Raw genomic sequence first — 20,735 nt, forward strand, 5'->3', positions numbered from 1 at the left:
TACTCTGCGTCCCAATACTGGAAATTTACTGCCAAAATGAATCTTGAATAAAAATGTTTTGTTTTTAAGGGAAGCAACTCTGTATAAAAATTGTTTGGTTATCTCCCTTGGAAAAAATTTTAAATATAGCGTTATACCATCGAGAATTTCTCAGAGCAGAATTCCTTCCCCTAAAAGATTTTGGAAATTTTCATTTATCAACTCTAAACAAAACATAACTAGTAACTCCTATCCAGAATACATTTAGGACCATCTTTCTTCTTATTTCGCTTAATAACCTATATTATAATAGTGATGTTGGACTTGTGCTATCGTTAGTGATTTAGATAATAATTCTTGCTGAAGTTCAGTAATTTTAGTGGGACAATAACCATTTATAGAAGAGGTTAATTATAACCCCGTCCTTAACTTTAATTCCTCTTTCTGATGAAGAGCCATGCTCAGAATATCAGACGCCACTGTTTTTCTCATCTTAAAATGTGTTTCAGCCTAATACATTCACTGTGTCTGTCCTTTGAACTTTTGTTGTTTTTGTTTTATATATATACATATACATATATATATATATGATAATAATAATAATAATAATAATAATAATAATAATGATAATAATAATAATGAAATTATTGTATACAGTGCTCAGGTGCACCATTTATAAACAAGGAGTTACAACATCTTTACTTGTGAGATTTTTGCTGCCCTGGTAACTATTTATTTTTTTTTTCCGTGTTAATTGTTAACAAGGTAAAAATACACTCATCTATATATATGTGTATATATATATTATATATATATTTATATATATAGAATGTAAATAAGTGACAAGAATGTTCAGGTATCAATACGTTATGTCAGTTTGAAAGAAACTGCTCTCCTCAAATGTAAATGACCCTATAGATTTCCAACATAAAAGATAAACCAGTTTTAACAAATTTATATCAATACTAGAAACCAAAACAATTACATTGCTTCCTTGTGTTATATTTGTGGCAGAATGAGTCTAGAAAAAAAATTCATATAGGCACAGGGGTGGCTGTGCGGTAAGTAGCTTGCTTCCCAACCACATGGTTCTGGGTTCAGTCCCACTGTGTGTGTGTGTGTGTGTGTAAGCAGATAGATTGATCACTCATGCTAATAAATCGTTTTTACTATTTTGCAGTTACCTGGCTGAAGACAAAATTTTAGAATTTGATCTCCGGCGATATTCCAACATCATTGCAGTGTCTGTGTATGACTTATGTAAAAAGCATGATCACATTTTCTCAAACCGTTCAGTCAATATTGGTTAGTTACTTCTTTATTTTCATTTTCCAATTTCTTCTATCACAAGGTCTGAAGGAAATGACAGTATACCCTTCGCAATTTATACAAGTGATACCATTTCCTGATTGATATATAGTCTTTACTACCCACAAGGGGCTAAACATAGGGGGGGACAGACAAAGGGATTAAATCGATTATATCGACCCAGTGCGAAACTGGTACTTTTATTTATCAACCCCGAGAGGATGAAAGCCAAAGTCCACCTCGGTGAAATTTGAACTCAGAACGTAATGACAGATGAAATACCTATTTTGTTATTACCCACAAGGGGTTAAACATAGAGCGGACAAACAAGGACAGACAAAGGGATTAAGTCGATTATATCAACCCAGTGCGAAACTGGTACTTTTATTTATCGACCCCGAGAGGATGAAAGGCAAAGTCCACCTCGGTGAAATTTGAACTCAGAACATAATGGCAGATGAAATACCGCTAAGCATTTCACCCGGCGCGCTAACGTTTCTGCCAGTTCCCCGCCTTTCTGATTGATATAAGGTTGCTTTTGAACCATTTAAAGTCAATTCATGTGGGAAAGAGATGAACAAAGAGGGAGTTTCAAAGGGCTGATATTCTAGAAAGGAAGGAAACTAATCCCTAAACCCAGGTTTAGGGATTAGTTGGGTCTTGGGATTGTTGAGTACAACAAACGTGATGAGTGGAAGAGAAGCAAATGAACTGGGAATACCTGACTGTGATATGAGCCCAGCCATCTCTGTCAAACAAAGGATGTCACAGAAGCAGTAGAAAAGGCAGACGGAGGAGACAATACACCTGTGGGTCAGAAGATGAGAGGTGTCTGTGACTTTATGCCAGTTAGTCAGGTTGTCCTTTTGTTGATGCAGTCCAGGATGTCTGTCTGAGTAGCAGCAGTGTTTTCCCAGGTGCGAGAGCAATAATCCGTTATTGACCACACCTGAGCTTTGTCCAACTATCTAGTACTCTGTTTCTATCTGTACTCTTTTTGACCTCATGATCAACTTCAACCAAATTAACTGCACCTTAACTGTTGGAAATTTGAGCCATAATCTCTCCATAAAAAGAAGCAAATTGTCAAACTGCTCACTGTACAACTTGGTACCTTGGGTGCCTTTGACAGAGTCCATTCTGTTGCAAGTATATGGATCAAGCTTCCTGTTTAAAGAAGGGTACCTTCCTCCCTACCTTCCATCTGTCTTGTGGGGGGAAGTCATAAGCTGCTTCTTCTACTGACTAAAAGAATGAGGAGGGGAATATTAAAATATATAATATTATTTTATAGCAATGTCTGTACATATACGACATGAATGCTCCAATAGAAATAGTTGATAGCTTCTGTTGCCTAGGTAACCTAATGGACTATGAGGAAGGCTGAAGAACAAGAAAAGAACAAGGTGGGTTAAGTTCAGGGCACGATTACCTCCCCTGTGAACAGTGGAGCACATATTGTTTATCAAATCTACAATAAATGAAAAGTCAACATGGATTTTGTTTGTTATTTCATGGCAAAAATGACTTTCTTATAATGTAATTGTTTTGCCTTCAACACGTGGTCTAGGAACAATGAATACACCCACCCACACATACATACACACACGCATACACACACACACGCACACACACACGCATGCATACATACATATATATATATATATATAGAATGGTTGTATACTGTCAATCTAACGTGAACGTGACAGTAGGGGGTTACACCACCGCTGTTTAGCCCTAGGAAGCATCGACTCTTTCCTAGGGCTAAACAGCAGTGGTGTAACCTCCTACTGTCACGTTCACGTTAGATTGACAGTATACAACCATTCTATCGCCCCACCACCGTACATATCTCTATGAGAGATTTAGAAATTTAATAATTTCTTATATATATATATATATATAAAAGGATAAACGTTGCTCTTTTCAAGCCCAGCCAGGCTCATGGGCCCAGTTTCCCAGTTTCAATGATGTATGTGTTCCTTCAGTCCATCGTAGCGTTACTCAAGAAACAGGAAGAGAGAGTCCGCTGCCCTAACCACTGGGCCATTGTGCCTCCACGCATACATATATATACATATATATAAAATGTAATCTTATTTTATCTTTTCAGAGTCATTACATGATGCCTCAAAGAAATTTGTACAAGCAACAGAAAAATTTCATGATTTCTATAAACCTAAAATTGATGCAGACAAGTAAGTTTCCAACCGTTGGTTGTTCCCACTCTTACTGCAACAAGATTTCAGATGTGTGCATTTGCTTTGATTATTGATACCTTCAAGTGATTGCTGAACTATTTTTAAAATAAGACCATCTAAGTTCCAGTTCACAAGTGACTTGTATTCCTGCTATTGTTCTTTATTTGCTATTCAGCATTGTTGCATGGACTACATGGAATATATTTTTTATGTGAATAATGTTGAAATTATGTTTATATATATATATATATATAATATATATATATATATATATATATACAGAGAGAGAGAGAGAGAGAGAGTTATAATTGTACTTTATAATCTCTGATAAGGCCTTGAGATATATATATAAGTAACTCATTTTTAAGTGCATATTACCTCAATACATATGACTAATATAGGCACAATGAGAAACCTTTATCTACAGGCTGAAACAGCTGTAAGATCCATTTTATATGTATTATTTTTATGGTATTATCTTACTTATTGATGTATATTGTTTTATTCTGTTGGATTTGGATGTTCCTATTTAAGTAGTTAATAAATAATATGAATTGGTAATATCTGTAAGTCGATGATTGAAAGGAATCTGTTCCTCCATTTTCTTATTTGTATTATATATATATATATAATATATATATATATATATATATATATAGGCATAGGCATGGCTGTGTAGTAAGAAGCTTGCTTCTCAACTACATGGTTCCAGGTTCAGTCCCACTGCATGGCACCTTGGACATGTGTATTCTACTATAGTCTCAGGTTGACCAAAGCTTTGTGAGTGGATTTGGTTGACGGAAACTGAAAGAAGCCCATTGTATGTGTGTGTGTGTGTGTGTGCATGCGTTTGTCTTCCACCACTGCTTGGCAACCAGTGTTGGTGTGTTTACCTCCCTATAACTTTGCAGTTTGGCTAAAAGAGACCGATCGAATATGTACTAGGCTTCAAAAAATAAGTCCTAGTGTTGATTTGTTTGGTTAAAATCAATCCTTCAAGGTGGTGCCCCAGCATAGCTGCAGTCTCATGACTAAAACAAGTAAAGTGTTTTACCTTTTACTTATTTCAGTAATTAGGCTGTGGCCATGCTGGGGCACTGGCTTGAAGAATTTTTTGTCTGATGAAATGACCCCAGGACTTATCTTTTAAAGTCTGACGCTTTATCTAATCCACCTCTTGAGCCAAACTTCTAAGAGGGATGTAAGCAAACCAATACCTGTTATCGTGGGGAACAAAGACAGACAGACACAGAAACACTCAAACACATACACACTTATTTATATATATATATATATATATGAGACAGGCTTCTTTCAGTTTCCATCTACTGAATCCACTCATAAGACTTTGGTTGTCCCAGGGCCACAGCATGGCCACAGCCTAATTACTGAAATAAGTAAAAGGTAAAACACTTTACTTGTTTTAGTCATTAGACTGCAGCTATGCTGGGGCACCACCTTGAAGGATTGATTTTAACCAAACAAATCAACACTAGGACTTATTTTTTGAAGCCTAGTACATATTCGATCGGTCTCTTTTAGCCAAACTGCAAAGTTATAGGGAGGTAAACACACCAACACTGGTTGCCAAGCAGTGGTGGAAGACAAACGCATGCACACACACACACACACATACAATGGGCTTCTTTCAGTTTCCGTCAACCAAATCCACTTGCCCAAGGTGCCATGCTGAAGACTGAACCTGGAACAATGTGGTTTGGAAGCAAACTTCTTACCACACAGCCACATATACACTAGGTGTATGTGTGTACGTGTGTGTACATATGTATGTATGTATGTATGTATGTATGTATGTATTAAGTCGATTACATCGACCCCAGTGCATAACTGGTACTTAATTTATTGACCCCGAAAGGATGAAAGACAAAGTCGACCTCGGCGGAATTTGAACTCGGAACGTAACGGCAGACGAAATATGGCTACGCATTTACTGACCCCAAAAGGATGAAAGGTAAAGTTGACCTTGAAAAATAAAGAGTGGGAAAAAATCCATGCTAATGATTCTACCAGCTTGCTGCCTTTCTCATAGCAATCATGAGTTCACAATCATGAGGTAGTGAGTTCAATTCCTGGACCAAGCTGTGTGTTGTGCCTACTTTACCTCATTTACCCCTATGATTGACTTTTGCTCTTCTAGCACCCATATTACTCACTGCTTTAACTCTTTTCCCTTTTGTCATTCATTTGTGTCACTCATCTGTCTATTACTGTCTAAAACATCCATGTTTTATCTGTCTTGCTTCTTGCATCCATGCCCCATGTCATTCATTCCTCAGTCACAATCTCTCCTAATATTAATTAGGGTAAATGCTAAAGACCCCCTTCAGTTATGAATAACCATGGGATTACACCTAGAAAGTTGCCCTTGTCTGGGCAAGGTTGTTTATGAAAGACTAGTAATTACCCATGCAATAACATGCATGTTTCTAGATGCAGGCCTAGCTATTGGGGGTATTTGTCTCCCCTTCGTAAATATATAAGGACACAGGAAATGTGTCAAGGCCGACAGGAAGCGTCGATGCTTCCTAGGGCTAAACAGCGGTGGTGTAATTCCCTTACAGGACTGTCACGTTAAGTTGACAGTACACAACCACTATATATATATATATATATATATGAGACAGGCTTCTTTCAGTTTCTGAATCCAGTCATAAGACTCTCCACGTCACTGATGTTATCCGATGGTAAGGAAAAAGGCCAATACATCTTGGCACCAGTGATGTCGCAACTCATTTCTGCTGCTGAGTAAATAGAAGCAATATGAAAATAAAGTGTCTTGCTCAAGAACACAACACACAGCTTGGTTCAGGAATTGAACTCACTACCTCATGATTGTGAACTCATGATTGCTATGAGAAAGGCAGCAAGCTGGTAGAATCATTAGCATGGATTTCTTCCCACTCTTTATTTTTCAAGGTCAACTTTACCTTTCATCCTTTTGGGGTCAGTAAATGCACAGCCGTATTTTGTCTGTCGTTACGTTCCGAGTTCAAATTCTGCCGAGGTCACTTTGTCTTGCATCCTTTCGGAGTCAATAAATTAAGTACCAGTTATGCACTGGGGTCGATGTAATCGACTTAATCCCTTTGTCTGTCCTTGTTTGTCCTCTTTGTGTGTAGTAAAGAAATAAAATACCAGTCAAATACAGGGGTTGATGTAATTGATTATCTCCTCTCCTAAAATTGCTGGCATCGTACCTAATTTGGAACTTATTTGTTATGAGAAAAGTAAGAGATGCAAAAATGATGAGAATGGAGATGTGAATGGGGAGATGAATATTTCTCTTTTTATAATATTTCCCTTTTTCTCTTTGCAGCCCGTTACAAGTACGAATACTGAATGACAAAATGATACAGCTGGAGAGAACCTTTATTGATCCTGAAGGAATAATTGGCAAAAGACAATACAAGTGAGTCAGGCTTGGTTTTAGAAGCATATATATATATGGAGGCGCAATGGCCCAGTGGTTAGGGCAGCGAACTCGCGGTCGTAGGATCACAGTTTCGATTCCCAGACCAGGCGTTGTGAGTGTTTATTGAGCGAAAACACCTAAAAGCTCCACGAGGCTCCAGCAGGGGGTGGTGATCCCTGCTGTACTCTTTCACCACTCTTTCTTCTGTTGGCCTGCTCGCTTAGCCAGTGGGGTGGCGTCATTCGAAGGCTAAAACAATGCAAAACGCATTGTGACTAGCGATGTGTAGCAACATCTGATGGTCTGGTTGGTCATGTGATCACGTGATAGATAGTCGAGATGCTTGAACGGAGACGTGTTGACGTATGTTGTATGCAAGAAATAAGGTGGAGAGGAGGATCTGCTAGGTTCCTCACAGGCAAGGAACACAGGTACAAGATTTTCTGGGCAGGGAACACTGACGGGGTTGGTGGCGTGGGTATACTTATCGCTGAGAAATGGATAGATAGAGTAATTGAGGTAATCAGAGTAAGTGACAGAATACTTAAGATTAGAATAGTGCTTCATAATAGATTAGCAACCATTATATCGGCCTATGCCCCTCAGCCAGGGCTACCCGATGGACAGAAAGACAGTTTCTATGACACCCTACTGCAGACCACCTCATTGACGAACGACAGGGACCTTCTCTTTGTGGCTGGTGATTTCAATGGGCATGTTGGACGACATGCTGGGGGCTTCCATGGCGTGCATGGAGGCTACGGTTATGGTTCCCGCAACGAGGAGGGAACCAGGCTGCTGGAGTTCTGCGATGCGAATAGTCTTATGATCTGCAACACTAACTTCAGGAAACCAACAAGCCACCTGGTCACCTACCGATCGGGCGGCATACTAGCCAAATCGACTACATCCTCGCCAGAAAAAGGGAAAGATGGCTGCTTATAAATGCCAAAACCTTCCCAGGCGAAGAATGCACCCCACAACATAGACTGGTAGTTAGTGACTTTAGGATCAGGACTAAGAGGGCGACTAGAAGATGACCAACATGGAGAAGAAGGGTCTGGAAGCTTAAAGACCTGCGAATGGACAGAGATTTAGAGATATGTTACTTGAAGCCTTTGACGAAGTGGAAGGGGGTATAGCTACACATGGGGTAGAAGACAACTGGACGTTTCTGAGGGACAACCTGCTGAAAGCCGCTGACCAGATCTGTGGCTGGTGCAAAGTCCCCTTAAGACCCAAAATAACATGGTGGTGGAACAATATTGTTGATAGGGCTATTAGACAAAAGAAACAGGCTTGGAAGGCCTGGAAGAACGGTGGTAGCAGGGAAGTGTATCAGACTGCCAGAAGGGAAGCTAGGAGACAGGTCTATCTAGCCAGAGAGGGGAAGCAGATAAAAGAAAATTTGCCAATGTCTGCGCCGTGAGGATGAAAGACTTGAGGTATTTCGTGTTGCAAGACAGTGTGTGAGAGAGAATCGAGATGTGGTAGGAGAGAAATGTGTTCGCATGGAGGATGGCTCACTTGCGCTAAATGAGGATGCAAAGAGAGAAGCTTGGAGACGCCACTATGAAAGGTTGCTGAATGAGGAAAATGAATGGGATAAAGAGAGTCTGCCAAATGTTGACCCAACAGAGGGACCAGCTATCCGAGTTGATAGTTCCGTGGTAGCTAAGGCAATTAGAAGCATGAAGACAGGGAAAGCCCCAGGCCCATCAGGAATTACTGCAGAGATGCTCAAAATATCTGGTAGTGTCGGCTATAGCATAGTCACCCGTATAGTTAACCAGGTGATACACGAAGGAGTCATACCCAATGACTGGTGTAGCAGCATAATAGTCAACTGCTACAAAGGTAAAGGCGATGCCCTAGATACAAATAACTACAGGGGCATCAAGCTGTTGGATCAGGTAATGAAGGTTACGGAGAGGGTTATAGCCCAGTTAATTAGAGAGAGAGTTAACTTAGATGATATGCAGTTTGGGTTCGTGCCAGGGAAAAGTACTACTGATGCTATATTCCTGGTAAGACAGCAGCAGGAGAAATACCTAGCCAAAGGTAAGCCTTGTTGTACCTGGTTTGTTGACTTAGAGAAAGCCTTTGACAGGGTTCCCCGATCCCTTATCTGGTGGTCAATGAGGAAACTAGGGATAGATGAATGGTTAGTGAGAGCTGTGCGAGCCATGTACAGAGACGCAGCTAGTAAGGTGAGGGTTGGCAACGAGTACAGTGAAGAATTCCAGGTAGAGGTTGGGGTCCACCAAGGTTCAGTCCTCAGCCCCCTCCTATTTATCATAGTCCTCCAGGCAATAACGGAAGAATTTAAGACAGGATGCCCCTGGGAGCTCCTATATGCTGATGACCTTGCTCTAATTGCTGAGTCACTATCAGAACTAGAGGAGAAGTTTCAGGTGTGGAAACAAGGATTAGAATTGAAGGGCCTTAGAATCAACCTAGCTAAAACCAAAGTCCTAATAAGTAGGAAGGTGGACCAACCACAAACGACTTCAGGTAGATGGCCCTGCTCGATCTGTAAAAAAGGTGTAGGTAGAAACTCTATAAGGTGCACCAAGTGTAAGCTATGGACACATAAGAGGTGCAGCAATGTCAAAGGAAGGCTAACTAAGAAAATAGTTTTTGTCTGTGGCAGATGCTCAAGAGAAATAAACACTGGAAATGTGCAGAGACCAACTTCTACCACGTTCCAGGGAGACAAACTAGAAGTAGTTGATAGCTTCCGCTACCTAGGAGACCAAGTCAGTAGCGGGGGTGGGTGTGCTGAAAGTGTAACTGCTAGAGTAAGAATAGCCTGGGCAAAGTTTAGAGAGCTCTTACCCCTGCTGGTGACAAAAGGCCTGTTGCTAAGAGTAAAAGGCAGACTATATGATGCGTGTATACGTACAGCCATGCTACATGGTAGTGAAACATGGGCCGTGACAGCTGAGGATATGCGTAAGCTTGCAAGAAATGAAGCCAGTATGCTCCGATGGATGTGTAATGTCAGTGTTCATAATCGTCAGAGTGTAAGTACTTTGAGAGAAAAGTTGAACCTAAGAAGTGTCAGTTGTGGTGTGCAAGAGAGACGGCTGCGCTGGTATGGTCATGTGACGAGAATGGCTGAAGATAGTTGTGTGCAAAAGTGCTACACCCTAGCAGTTGAGGGAACCTGTGGAAGAGGTAGACCCAGGAAAACCTGGGATGAGGTGGTGAAGCACGACCTTCGAACTTTAGGTCTCACCAAGGAAATGACTGAAGACCGAGTCCTATGGAAGTGTGCTGTGCATGAGAGGACCCGGCAGGACTAGTCAGGCCATATCCCGTGGCCCCTACCTGGGACGTAGTCGATCCACCTGTGCATACCTTCCTTCTTGTGACATTTGTGAAGACCTGCTGAGGCAAGTGAAAATCAATCAAAATAGATGAACATCAATGGAATTTGTATCTTTGTGGTACCAGTGCCTGTGGCACACAAGAAAACCATCCGAACGTGGCCATAGCCAATACCGCATTGACTGGCCTCCGTGCTGTGGGAACATAGTGGCACATAAAAACACCATCCGAAGACCCGGCAAGACTAGTCAGGTCATAACCCGTGGGCCCTACCTGGGACGTAGTCAGTCCACCTGTACATACCTTCCTTCTTGTGACACTTGTGAAGACCTGTTGAGGCAAGTGAAAATCAAAACAAATCAAAATAGATGAACATCAATGGAATTTGTATCTTTGTGGTACCAGTGCCGGTGGCACACAAGAATCCATCCGAACGTGGCCATAGTCAGTACCGCATCACTGGCCATCGTGCTGTGGGCACATAACAAACACCATCCGGTCGTGGCCGTTCGCCAGCCTCATCTAGCACCTGTGTCGGTGGCACATAAAAACACCATCCGAAGACCCGGCAAGACTATTCAGGCCATAAACCATGGCCCCTACCTGGGACGTAGTCAGTCCACCTGTGCATACCTTCCTCCTTGTGATACTTGTGAAGGCCTGTTGAGGCAAGTGAAAATCAAAATCAAAATCAAATCAAAACAAATCAAAATAGATGAACATCAATGGAATTTGTATCTTTGTGGTACCAGTGCCGGTGGCACACAAGAGAAAACCATCCGAAAGTGGCCGTAGCCAGTACCGCATCGACTGGCCTCCGTGCTGTGGGCACATCCGAAAGTGGCCGTAGCCAGTACCGCATCGACTGGCCTCCGTGCTGTGGGCACATGACAAACACCATCCGATCGTGGCCGTTCGCCAGCCTCATCTAGCACCTGTGTCGGTGGCACATAAAAACACCATCCGAAGACCCGGCAAGACTAGTCAGGCCATAACCCATGGCCCCTACCTGGGACGTAGTCAGTCCACCTGTGCATACCTTCCTTCTTGTGACACTTGTGAAGACCTGTTGAGGCAAGTGAAAATCAAAATCAAAATCAAAACAAATCAAAATAGATGAACATCAATGGAATCTGTATCTTTGTGGTACCAGTGCCGGTGGCACACACTTTGTGGTACCAGTGCCGGTGGCACACAAGAGAACCATCCGAACGTGGCCGTAGCCAGTTCCGCATCGACCGGCCTCCGTGCTGTGGGCATGTAACAAACACCATCCGATCATGGCCGTTCGCCAGCCTCATCTGGCACCTGTGTCGGTGGCACATAAAAACACCTTCCGAAGACCCGGCAAGACTAGTCAGTCCACCTGTGCATACCTTCCTTCTTGTGACACTTGTGAAGACCGGTTGAGGCAAGTGAAAATCAAAATCAAAATCAAAATCAAATCAATCAAATCAAAATCAAAATAGACAAAATAGATGAACATCAATGGAATTTGTATCTTGTGGTACCAGTGCCTGTGGCACACAAGAATCCATCAGTGCTGTAGTCAGTGCGGTGGGCACATGACAAACACCATCCGATCGTGGCCGTTCGCCAGCCTCATCTAGCACCTGTGTCGGTGGCACATAAAGACACCATCCGAAGACCCGGCAAGACTAGTCAGGCCATAACCCATGGCCCCTACCTGGGACGTAGTCAGTCCACCTGTGCATACCTTCCTTCTTGTGACACTTGTGAAGACCTGTTGAGGCAAGTGAAAATCAAATCAAAACAAATCAAAATAGATGAACATCAATGGAATTTGTATCTTTGTGGTACCAGTGCCGGTGGCACGTGGCACACAATAAAACCATCCGAACGTGGCCGTAGCCAGTACCGCATCGACTGGCCTCCGTGCTGTGGGCACGTAACAAGCACCATCCGATCGTGGCCGTTTGCCAGCCTCATCTGGCACCTGTGTCGGTGGCACATAAAAACACCATCCGAGCGTGGCCGTCTGCCAGCCTCGTCTGGCACCTGTGTCGGTGGCACATAAAAACACCATCCGAGCGTGGCCGTTTGCCAGCCTCGTCTGGCACCTGTGTCGGTGGCACATAAAATCACCCACTACACTCTCGGAGTGGTTGGCGTTAGGAAGGGCATCCAGCTGTAGAAACACTGCCAGATCTGACTGGACTGGTGCAGCTTTCGGGCTCCCCAGACCCCAGTTGAACCGTCCAACCCATGCTAGCATGGAAAGCGGACGTTAAATGATGATGATGATGATGATGATGATATATATATATAAAACTTTTTCCTCTTTGTTTTAATTTTTTGTAATATTTTTTTCTATTTACATTTTTCCATCGTTATTTTAGTCCATTGCCATCCATTATGGTTGACTGAAATATATTCATTGGACCCCTTTACATTCCAAGTTCAAAAGTTCAAATCTTGCCAAGATTGGCTTTGTTCTTCATTCTTCCAATATCAATAAAATTAAATATCATTCAAATATTGGGGTTCATTTAATTACACATACTCTCCTCCGCAAAATTTCAGATCTTGTGAATAGTAGAATGAATTGGCTGAACGAGGGATAAAAAAACCTTGTGGTTTATATTTGCTCCCAATTACATACTGTGTTCAAATATTGCTGTGGTCAACTTAGACTTTTGTCTTTTTCTAACCGATAAAATACCAGTTATTCTATTGCAATGTCCTTTCTTGCCAAATATACGGCCAAGTGCTTATGCTAGAAATTATTCTTATTTGGCAGAATTGTTAGCATGTTGGACAAAAAGTTCAACTGTATTTCTTCCAGTTGCTTTAATTCTGAATTCAAATTCTGCTGAGGTCAACTTTGCCTTTTATCCATTTAGCATTGATTAAATATAGTTACTAATCCAGTACTGGGGTCAATTGTAATTGTCTTAATCCTTACCCAACAAACACCTCAAAATAGGTGGCCTTGTGCCAAAATGAGAAAGCATCATCATCATCATCATTATTATTATAATAGTGAGCTGGTTGAACCATCACGATGATGGACAAAATGCCACCTAATGCCACCCTCTTGATGTTCCACTGAGGTTGAATTTGCTTTTCATCTTTTCAGGGTCAAGAAAATAAATACCTGTCAAATACTGGGGTTGATATGTCCAACTCACTTCTTCCCTTGAAATTGCTGGCCTTGTGCCAAAATTTGAAATTATCATCATTATTAATAAGGTTGTGAGCTAGCAAAATTATTAGCACACTAGGCAAAATGCTGAGCAGCATTTTGTCCCTCTTTATGCTTTGAGTTCAAATGGCACTTTGGTCAACTTTGCTTTTCACCTTTTCGGAGGCATCATAATTAATATACCCCTCCTCAAAATTGCTCAGTATGAAAACATGAATGGGAAGGGCCTTCCTTAGATTAGTGTATTAACATTTTACGCAATATGGAAAATATTCTATAAACATAACTTGAGAGTTTCATTCAGCTGGGCAACTAGTGTCAATAAGATGTTAGTCCATGGACAGAAGCAAAATGTTCATGTAGGATTTACAGTGTTGCATTGACTCAGTGAATGGTCAATGCAACACTGAAGCCATGGTCTCTAATGCAGAAGTGGTTTTAACCAACACCCACAGAGTGAGTTGTATACAGCAATATGTTTGGGCAATGATAGGCTCTTTTAAAGGCAGGTTGAATAATCATAGATCCTCTTTAAGAATCCAAAAGAGGGGTAATGTCGTAACTTTAACCAGTTATATATGGTGATTCGAAGGCGGCGAGCTGGCAGAAATGTTAGCACACCGGGCGAAATGCTTAGCAGTATTTCGTCTGCCATTACGTTCTGAGTTCAAATTCCACCGAGGTTGACTTTGCCTTTCATTCTTTCGGGTTGATAAATAAAGTACCAGTTATGCACTGGGGTCGATGTAATCAACTTAATTCCTTTGAATGCCCTTGTTTTTCCCTTCTATGTTTAGCCCCTTGCGGGCAATAAAGAAATATATATATGGTGATTGGAAAAGAGGAAACAATGCTATACAGATCAGCTGAAAATTACTGGAACTTTCTGGGTCATATCTAAATGAAAGAAGAAGAAACATTCTTGGTCATAGCTACAGACTGTGTGTGTGTGTGTGTGTGTTATTACAGATTGGATAGAATCTTATACATCCAAACAGAAATACTCTCCCCTCATCTATATCCATCTATGTTATATTCCTCACATCAGTGCCTACTTTGCATTTTGGTTTTATCTTATGGGAATGATTCAATAAGTATCAAACCAATATAAATTTAACTAACTTACTCTTTTACTTGTTTCAGTCATTTGACTGCGGCCATGCTGGAGCACCGCCTTTAGTTGAGCAAATCGACCCCGGGACTTATTCTTTGTAAGCCCAGTACTTATTCTATCAGTCTCTTTTGCCGAACCGCTAAGTGACGGGGACGTAAACACACCAGCATCGGTTGTCAAGCAATGCTAGGGGGACAAACACAGACACACAAAGATATACACACACACTTATATATATATATACATATATACGTCTACCAAATCCACTCACAAGGCATTGGTCGGCCCGGGGCTATAGCAGAAGACACTTGCCCAAGATGCCACGCAGTGGGACTGAACCTGGAACCATGTGGTTGGTTAGCAAGCTACTTACCACACAGCCACTCCTGCGCCTATTATCATCGTTTAACGATGCAATTAATATTATTATTGTTACTAACATCTTCCCTCTTTCTTCCAATTGCAGACATGTCATTTTTGCACCCATGGAACACGATGCTTATTCAGATGCTTCTTTCCCTGGAATCAAGGAGTGTATTTGGAAAATCGAAAATGAAAATGCTGACGTTTGGGAGGAGCTGAAACAACAGATCTCAGTTGCTACGTACACAATCCTGACGGCTGCTGAGTCACTTGATGAAATTGGATTAGGGTTTAACAGAGCAAACCATACCGAGTGATCTGGTGATCCGTCAAGCCTATTACATCAGTGGTCAGAATCCAGAGCTTGTTAACTGAGTGATCCATCAATCAAATATTGATGATGTGGATCACATTCCATGCATTTTTTAAGTGATCCATCAACGCTAAATCATCATGATTCATGGTCTTTACAAAATATTATTTTAGACTATTTTTTAAATCCAATCTTTTATTATTATTATTATTATTATCATTATTATTGTTATTATTATTATTATTATTATTATTATTACTTTCAATTTTTTATTATTATCTTTTCATTTTTTTCTACAAATGATCGTTTTACTGAGAGTTGAACGAGATATTTGGAAAAAGAGAAAAGAAAAATGATGAGGTGTTATTTAATCCAAAAGAAAACATCGAAACTACACTGGTATATTGGTTAGCTATATAACATATTTTCTCACAGGTTTTTAATACCCTAAGGGATCAGTTTTGATCCTACAGATCAATTTCCCCTTCAGTTTGCTACCACAACATAACAGTATAGATACCAATTTACTGTCATTAGCTTCCATTCCTTGGTGCTAATTCCTTGGCATTTCCCTACACTCCAAATTTCTACAGCTTCAGGTTTTTTTCTGTTGTTTCTGGGATATTTCTGGGATTATATTCAATGTTTTAGTAAATTATAAACTCTTCTTTTGTTCTTTTTCTATATTTGTTTTTGTTTTTCTCAGGAAGGGGGAAAGAAAAAAAAACATCTCTACTTGTACTTGAGTACTTTTTTTTTTTTTAACCTTTTCCAAGTCCAGAGGACTTTTTAACTTTTGAAACTGTCACTAAATGTAGACCAAGACATCTTAAAACAGAACTCAAATAGCTGCTCAGATATAACTAGGTTAATATGTATCATCTGAGTTTGTCTCATTAACTATGTGTTTTGTAATGGAGGATATATAAATTCAGTAAGTCTTGTGTGTACAAGTGACAAATATCATCATACAACAGGACTTGCATATATAGGTAATAAGTGCAATGCAATACACCTAAAGACACCAGCACAAGTAATATCTCTACTACAGCAGACCTCACAACACTTGTACAGGTCATATCTGCAATATCGGCCTCATCAGAGCTGTGCAAGTGTTGTTATCAAATACATCAAACTTCATCATATCTATGACATCTGTTATACAGCTGACTTTATCACATCTGTGCTTGTTATATCTGTAATGAAACAGGCCACATCACACCTGTACAGATGATATCTAATGTTGCAGGCCTTATAACACTGTACAGGTTATATCTTTAACACAGCAGGTCCTCTCAGTCCAGTACAGATGAGAGGCCAGTGCAGATGATATCTGTAATGTTGCAGGCCTTATAAAGGTTATATCTGTATTGCAGATATACGGATAATATATGGAATATAATAGGCCTTATCATACCTGTAATAGATCAGGCCTCATCATAGCTGTACAAGGAAGAATGGCCACAGGTCCCCGCTCTGTACAGCATCATGATTGAGTTATGGCAGGCTTATCTATTTATGAGATGATTATTAAATACTAGCTCAGCTCATTACAGGAGACTCCAGCAGCCGTGGTTTGTTAAAGAGCTGATATGTAGGGAGTTGAAAGGATTAAGTTAATTTTTATTTCAGTTAGTTATCACCTAACCAAATAATAATTTAGATACTTTGAATGTTCACCTGTCGTAATTATCTCTTATTTACAATACACACACACACACACACACTTATATATATTCAGTACACACTACATGTTGCTATACTTCTGAAATTATTGCTAGCTCACATCATTTGACTTAAGTCATCAATATTTTAAACTGATGCAACCATGGAATATTGTTGGTGAGTCAAATATGTCCCTGATGTAAGATCTGTGTGCTGCCCTGCAACATATGATGAGCTTCCTACTACAGGGGAGTTAACTTCCCATGATTAATAGTAGTATTAATTTGTTTGGAAGGTGACGAGTTGACTGGGTCATTAGTAAGCTGGGCAAAATACTTAGCAGCATTTTGTCCATCTTTACATTCTGAGTTCAAATTCCGCCAAGGTCGATTTTGCCTTTCATCCCTTCAGGGTCGATAAATGAAATACCAGTGAAACACTGGGGTTGATATAATTGACTAGTCCTCTCTCTAAAAATTTAGGTCTTGTGCCTATAGTAGAAAGGATTAATTTATTTAGTGTAAACATAATTTATATCAAGATAAAATACCTTTTAGTTGTTTTTTGTTAGTTTTTACCTGCTTTTTAAAATTCATACAGACTAGAATTTTTTAAAACTAGTCCAACTTTTACTTCTTTGTTAATTCAAGTACACAAAACAGTTTAGCTAGAATTTAAATCTGTGATTGATTGAATGACTGAAGAAATGACTATGAGGTTAAAGAAGTGCTAGAGTGACTTAGAATATGGAGACATGGCTAAACAACTGAATACAAAGTAATAAATAACCAAATGTGATGCCAATGACAATAGCATCGTGTAACTCATTCATACAATTGAAATGTTTGACTGTTATTGAAAGAAGGAAGAGAGGCTACATTAACGATCACATATCCAGGAAACTACAGTTATTATGTTCAAAGTTTTGGTTAGTTCCACATGAGAAATACTGAATCATAAAATAGTCTGGGAAATCTTTACCATCAAAATGCTTATAGCAATAAAATGGAGGGTTGCAATGTAGAAAAAAAATAACCATGATTTTAGAACAACCTTAGAAATATATGAAAGTTATTTGTGAGGTTTTTCATTGCCAATTGCTTAAGCTGGTTTCAAATGCTACAATTTTTTTTTTAATCTCACAACTGGTCTGAGAAAATTTTACAAACACACTGCTAGCAGTCATTAAAACAGAAAGATTTTCTATGACAATAGACAACTCAACTTCTGAAAAGCATTAAAAATGTGTGATGGTTGCCATAGAAACATTTGCTACTATCACTCATTTAAGACCCCAGAGCTGTTTAATGTAACTAAAAACAAAGAGAAATTTCCCAAAAAATATATCAAGAATAATATGTCTGTGGAGCAGAAGATTTGGTTGGCTTATTTTATATATATATATAAGTTCAGGGAGCTCCTACCTCTGCTGGCAACTAAGGGCCTCTCACCCAGGGTGAAAGGTAGACTATGATGCATGTATGCAAACTGCCATGCTACATGGTAGTGAAACATGGGCCATGAATGCTGAGGACATGCGTAAGCTTGAAACAAATGAAGCTAGTATGATCCACTGGATGTGTAATGTCAGTGTGCCCTGAGAGAAAAATGGACATAAGAAGAATCAAATGTGGTGTGCAAGAGAGGTATAGTCATGTGTTACGTATGAATGTAGACAGCTGTGTGAGGAAGTGCCATTCCTTAACTGTGGAAGGAACCTGTGGAAGAGGTAGACCCTGGAAGACAGGGGATGAGATGGTGAATCATGACCTTCGAATATTGGACCTCACTGAGGCAATGATGGAAGACCGGGACCTTTGGAGATATGCTGTGATTGAGAAGACTCAGCAACTAAAGTGAGATCACAGCCACACATGTCCAGCCCTGTTATGAATACCCCTGATGCATGATATGATATGTTTGGGTAGACCTCTGCAGTCAAGTAAAACCAATATCATAGCTGTGGCCAGTGCCCCCTGACTGGCTCCCACGCTGGTAGCACGTAAAAAGCACCATCCAAACATGGTTGATGCCAGTTCCATCTGACTGGCCCCTGTGCCGGTGGCACGTAAAAAGCACCCACTACACTCTCAGAGTGGTTGGCATTAGGAAGGGCATCCAGCTGTAGAAACATTGCCAGATCAGATAGGAGCCTGGTGCAGCTGCTGGTTCTCCAGACCTCAGTCAAACCGTTCAACCCATGCCAACATGGAAAACAGACGTTAAACAATGATGATGATATACATACATATATAGATATATACATATTTACTAATATGTACATACATCTGAGTGTATGTGTATATATATATATATATATATATATAAATAGACACACATACACATGCATACTCATATATACATGCTGTATGTTATGAAGTTTGCTTCCCAATCACATGGTTCTGGGTTCAGTCCCACTGTGTGGCACCTTAAGTAAGTGTTTTCCTGGGGTCAACCAAAGCCTTGGTAGTGGTTTTGGTATACGGAAACTGAAAGAAGCCTGTTATGTGTATGTATATGTTTGTCAGTGTGCTTGTCTTTCACCGCCATTAGACAATCAGTGTTGATGTGTTTATGTCCCTGTAACATCAGAGGTTCGACAAACAAGACCGATAGAGTAAATACCAGGCTTAAAAAAACAGTATTGGGATGACTAAAATTGTTGAAGGTGGTGCCCCAGCATGGCTGCAGTCTAATGATTAAAGCAAGTAAAAGATAAAATAAATAAATATGTATGTATGTATATATATATATATATATATATAGGCACAGGAGTGGCTGTGTGGTAAGTAGCTTGCTTACGAACCACATGGTTCCAGATTCAGTCCCACTGCATGGCACCTTGGGCAAGTGTCTTCTACTATAGCCTCGGGCTGACCAAAGCCTTGTGAGTGGATTTGGTAGACGAAAACTGAAAGAAGCCCATTGTATATATATGTATGTGTGTATGTTTGTGTTTGTCCCCCTAACATCGCTTGACAACTGGTGCTGGTGTGTTTATGTCCATGTAACTTAACGGTTCAGCAAAAGAAACTGATAGAATAAGTACTAGGCTTCCAAAGAATAAGTCCTGGGGTCGATTTGCTCGACTAAAGGCGGTGCTCCAGCATGGCTGCAGTAAAATGACTGAAACAAGTAAAAGAGTATATATATATATATAACTTCTGTTATATTCATGCACATTCCAGTTTTCACCTTTTACCAAACATTGTATTATTTATATTTCCAGGTGGTATGTGAGAGTTACAAACTTTTTCTCACCTTTTCCTAATTAGTTACTCTTTTAGACATTGAAAAACATTTTCACTGATGGATGGACAATAGGTAAAGGCAGATACAAAGCATGTGGCCACTGTTCCATGAAACTTGAATGGGAATGACTGAGTATTTGCAGCCAGGGACAACACTTAAGAGAAAAAGAATTTGATGAAACAGAAAAAAAAGTAGATAAAATCGATAAAAGTATCCGACTTTTAAGCCTGGATATCAGATTAGTGGAACTTCAGTGTCATTTGTACATCTAAATGTGCAAACACATTCTTACATCTTTTACTCTTTAACAGGCTCCAGATATATTGGTTCACTAATATTATTTAAAATGTGCATGTGTACAGTTATGCCTTGGTTAGTGTAGTAGATGTGCTACAAATGCTACATGGCATCGTTTTAACATAGCATGAGATGCAAATTATTATTAAGTGATATGGACTAATATGAAAGAGATATACATTGTCAAAAGAAGGAAAGATTCAAACTCACTATCACATCTTTTAAGCATCTTTTAAGTTTTTAGATGTCTCTCACAATGTAATGTTATGTACTGTGATCTAAAGTTAAGCTCAAATTAAAAATAAAACAGT

The 20,735-nt window shown here is 40.0% G+C and overlaps 1 protein-coding gene across 10 annotated transcripts in view; it reads left to right on the plus strand.

Moving 5' to 3' along the window:
- LOC115219722 (N-acetylated-alpha-linked acidic dipeptidase 2) overlaps positions 1-15,892 on the plus strand; it is a 785,126-nt gene extending 769,234 nt beyond the window's left edge. For all 10 annotated transcript variants that reach the window (XM_036509422.1, XM_036509419.1, XM_036509418.1 and 7 more), the window contains 4 exons: positions 1,160-1,284; positions 3,401-3,485; positions 6,826-6,918; positions 15,001-15,892. In XM_036509422.1, coding sequence (XP_036365315.1) covers positions 1,160-1,284; positions 3,401-3,485; positions 6,826-6,918; positions 15,001-15,214 — 517 coding nt within the window. In that variant the 3' untranslated portion in view covers positions 15,215-15,892. The remainder of the gene's footprint in view (positions 1-1,159; positions 1,285-3,400; positions 3,486-6,825; positions 6,919-15,000) is intronic.
- The last annotated feature ends 4,843 nt before the right edge of the window (positions 15,893-20,735 follow it).

Source organism: Octopus sinensis, linkage group LG15 (assembly GCF_006345805.1).
Source record: "Octopus sinensis linkage group LG15, ASM634580v1, whole genome shotgun sequence".
Classification (NCBI taxonomy): Eukaryota; Metazoa; Mollusca; class Cephalopoda; order Octopoda; family Octopodidae; genus Octopus; species Octopus sinensis.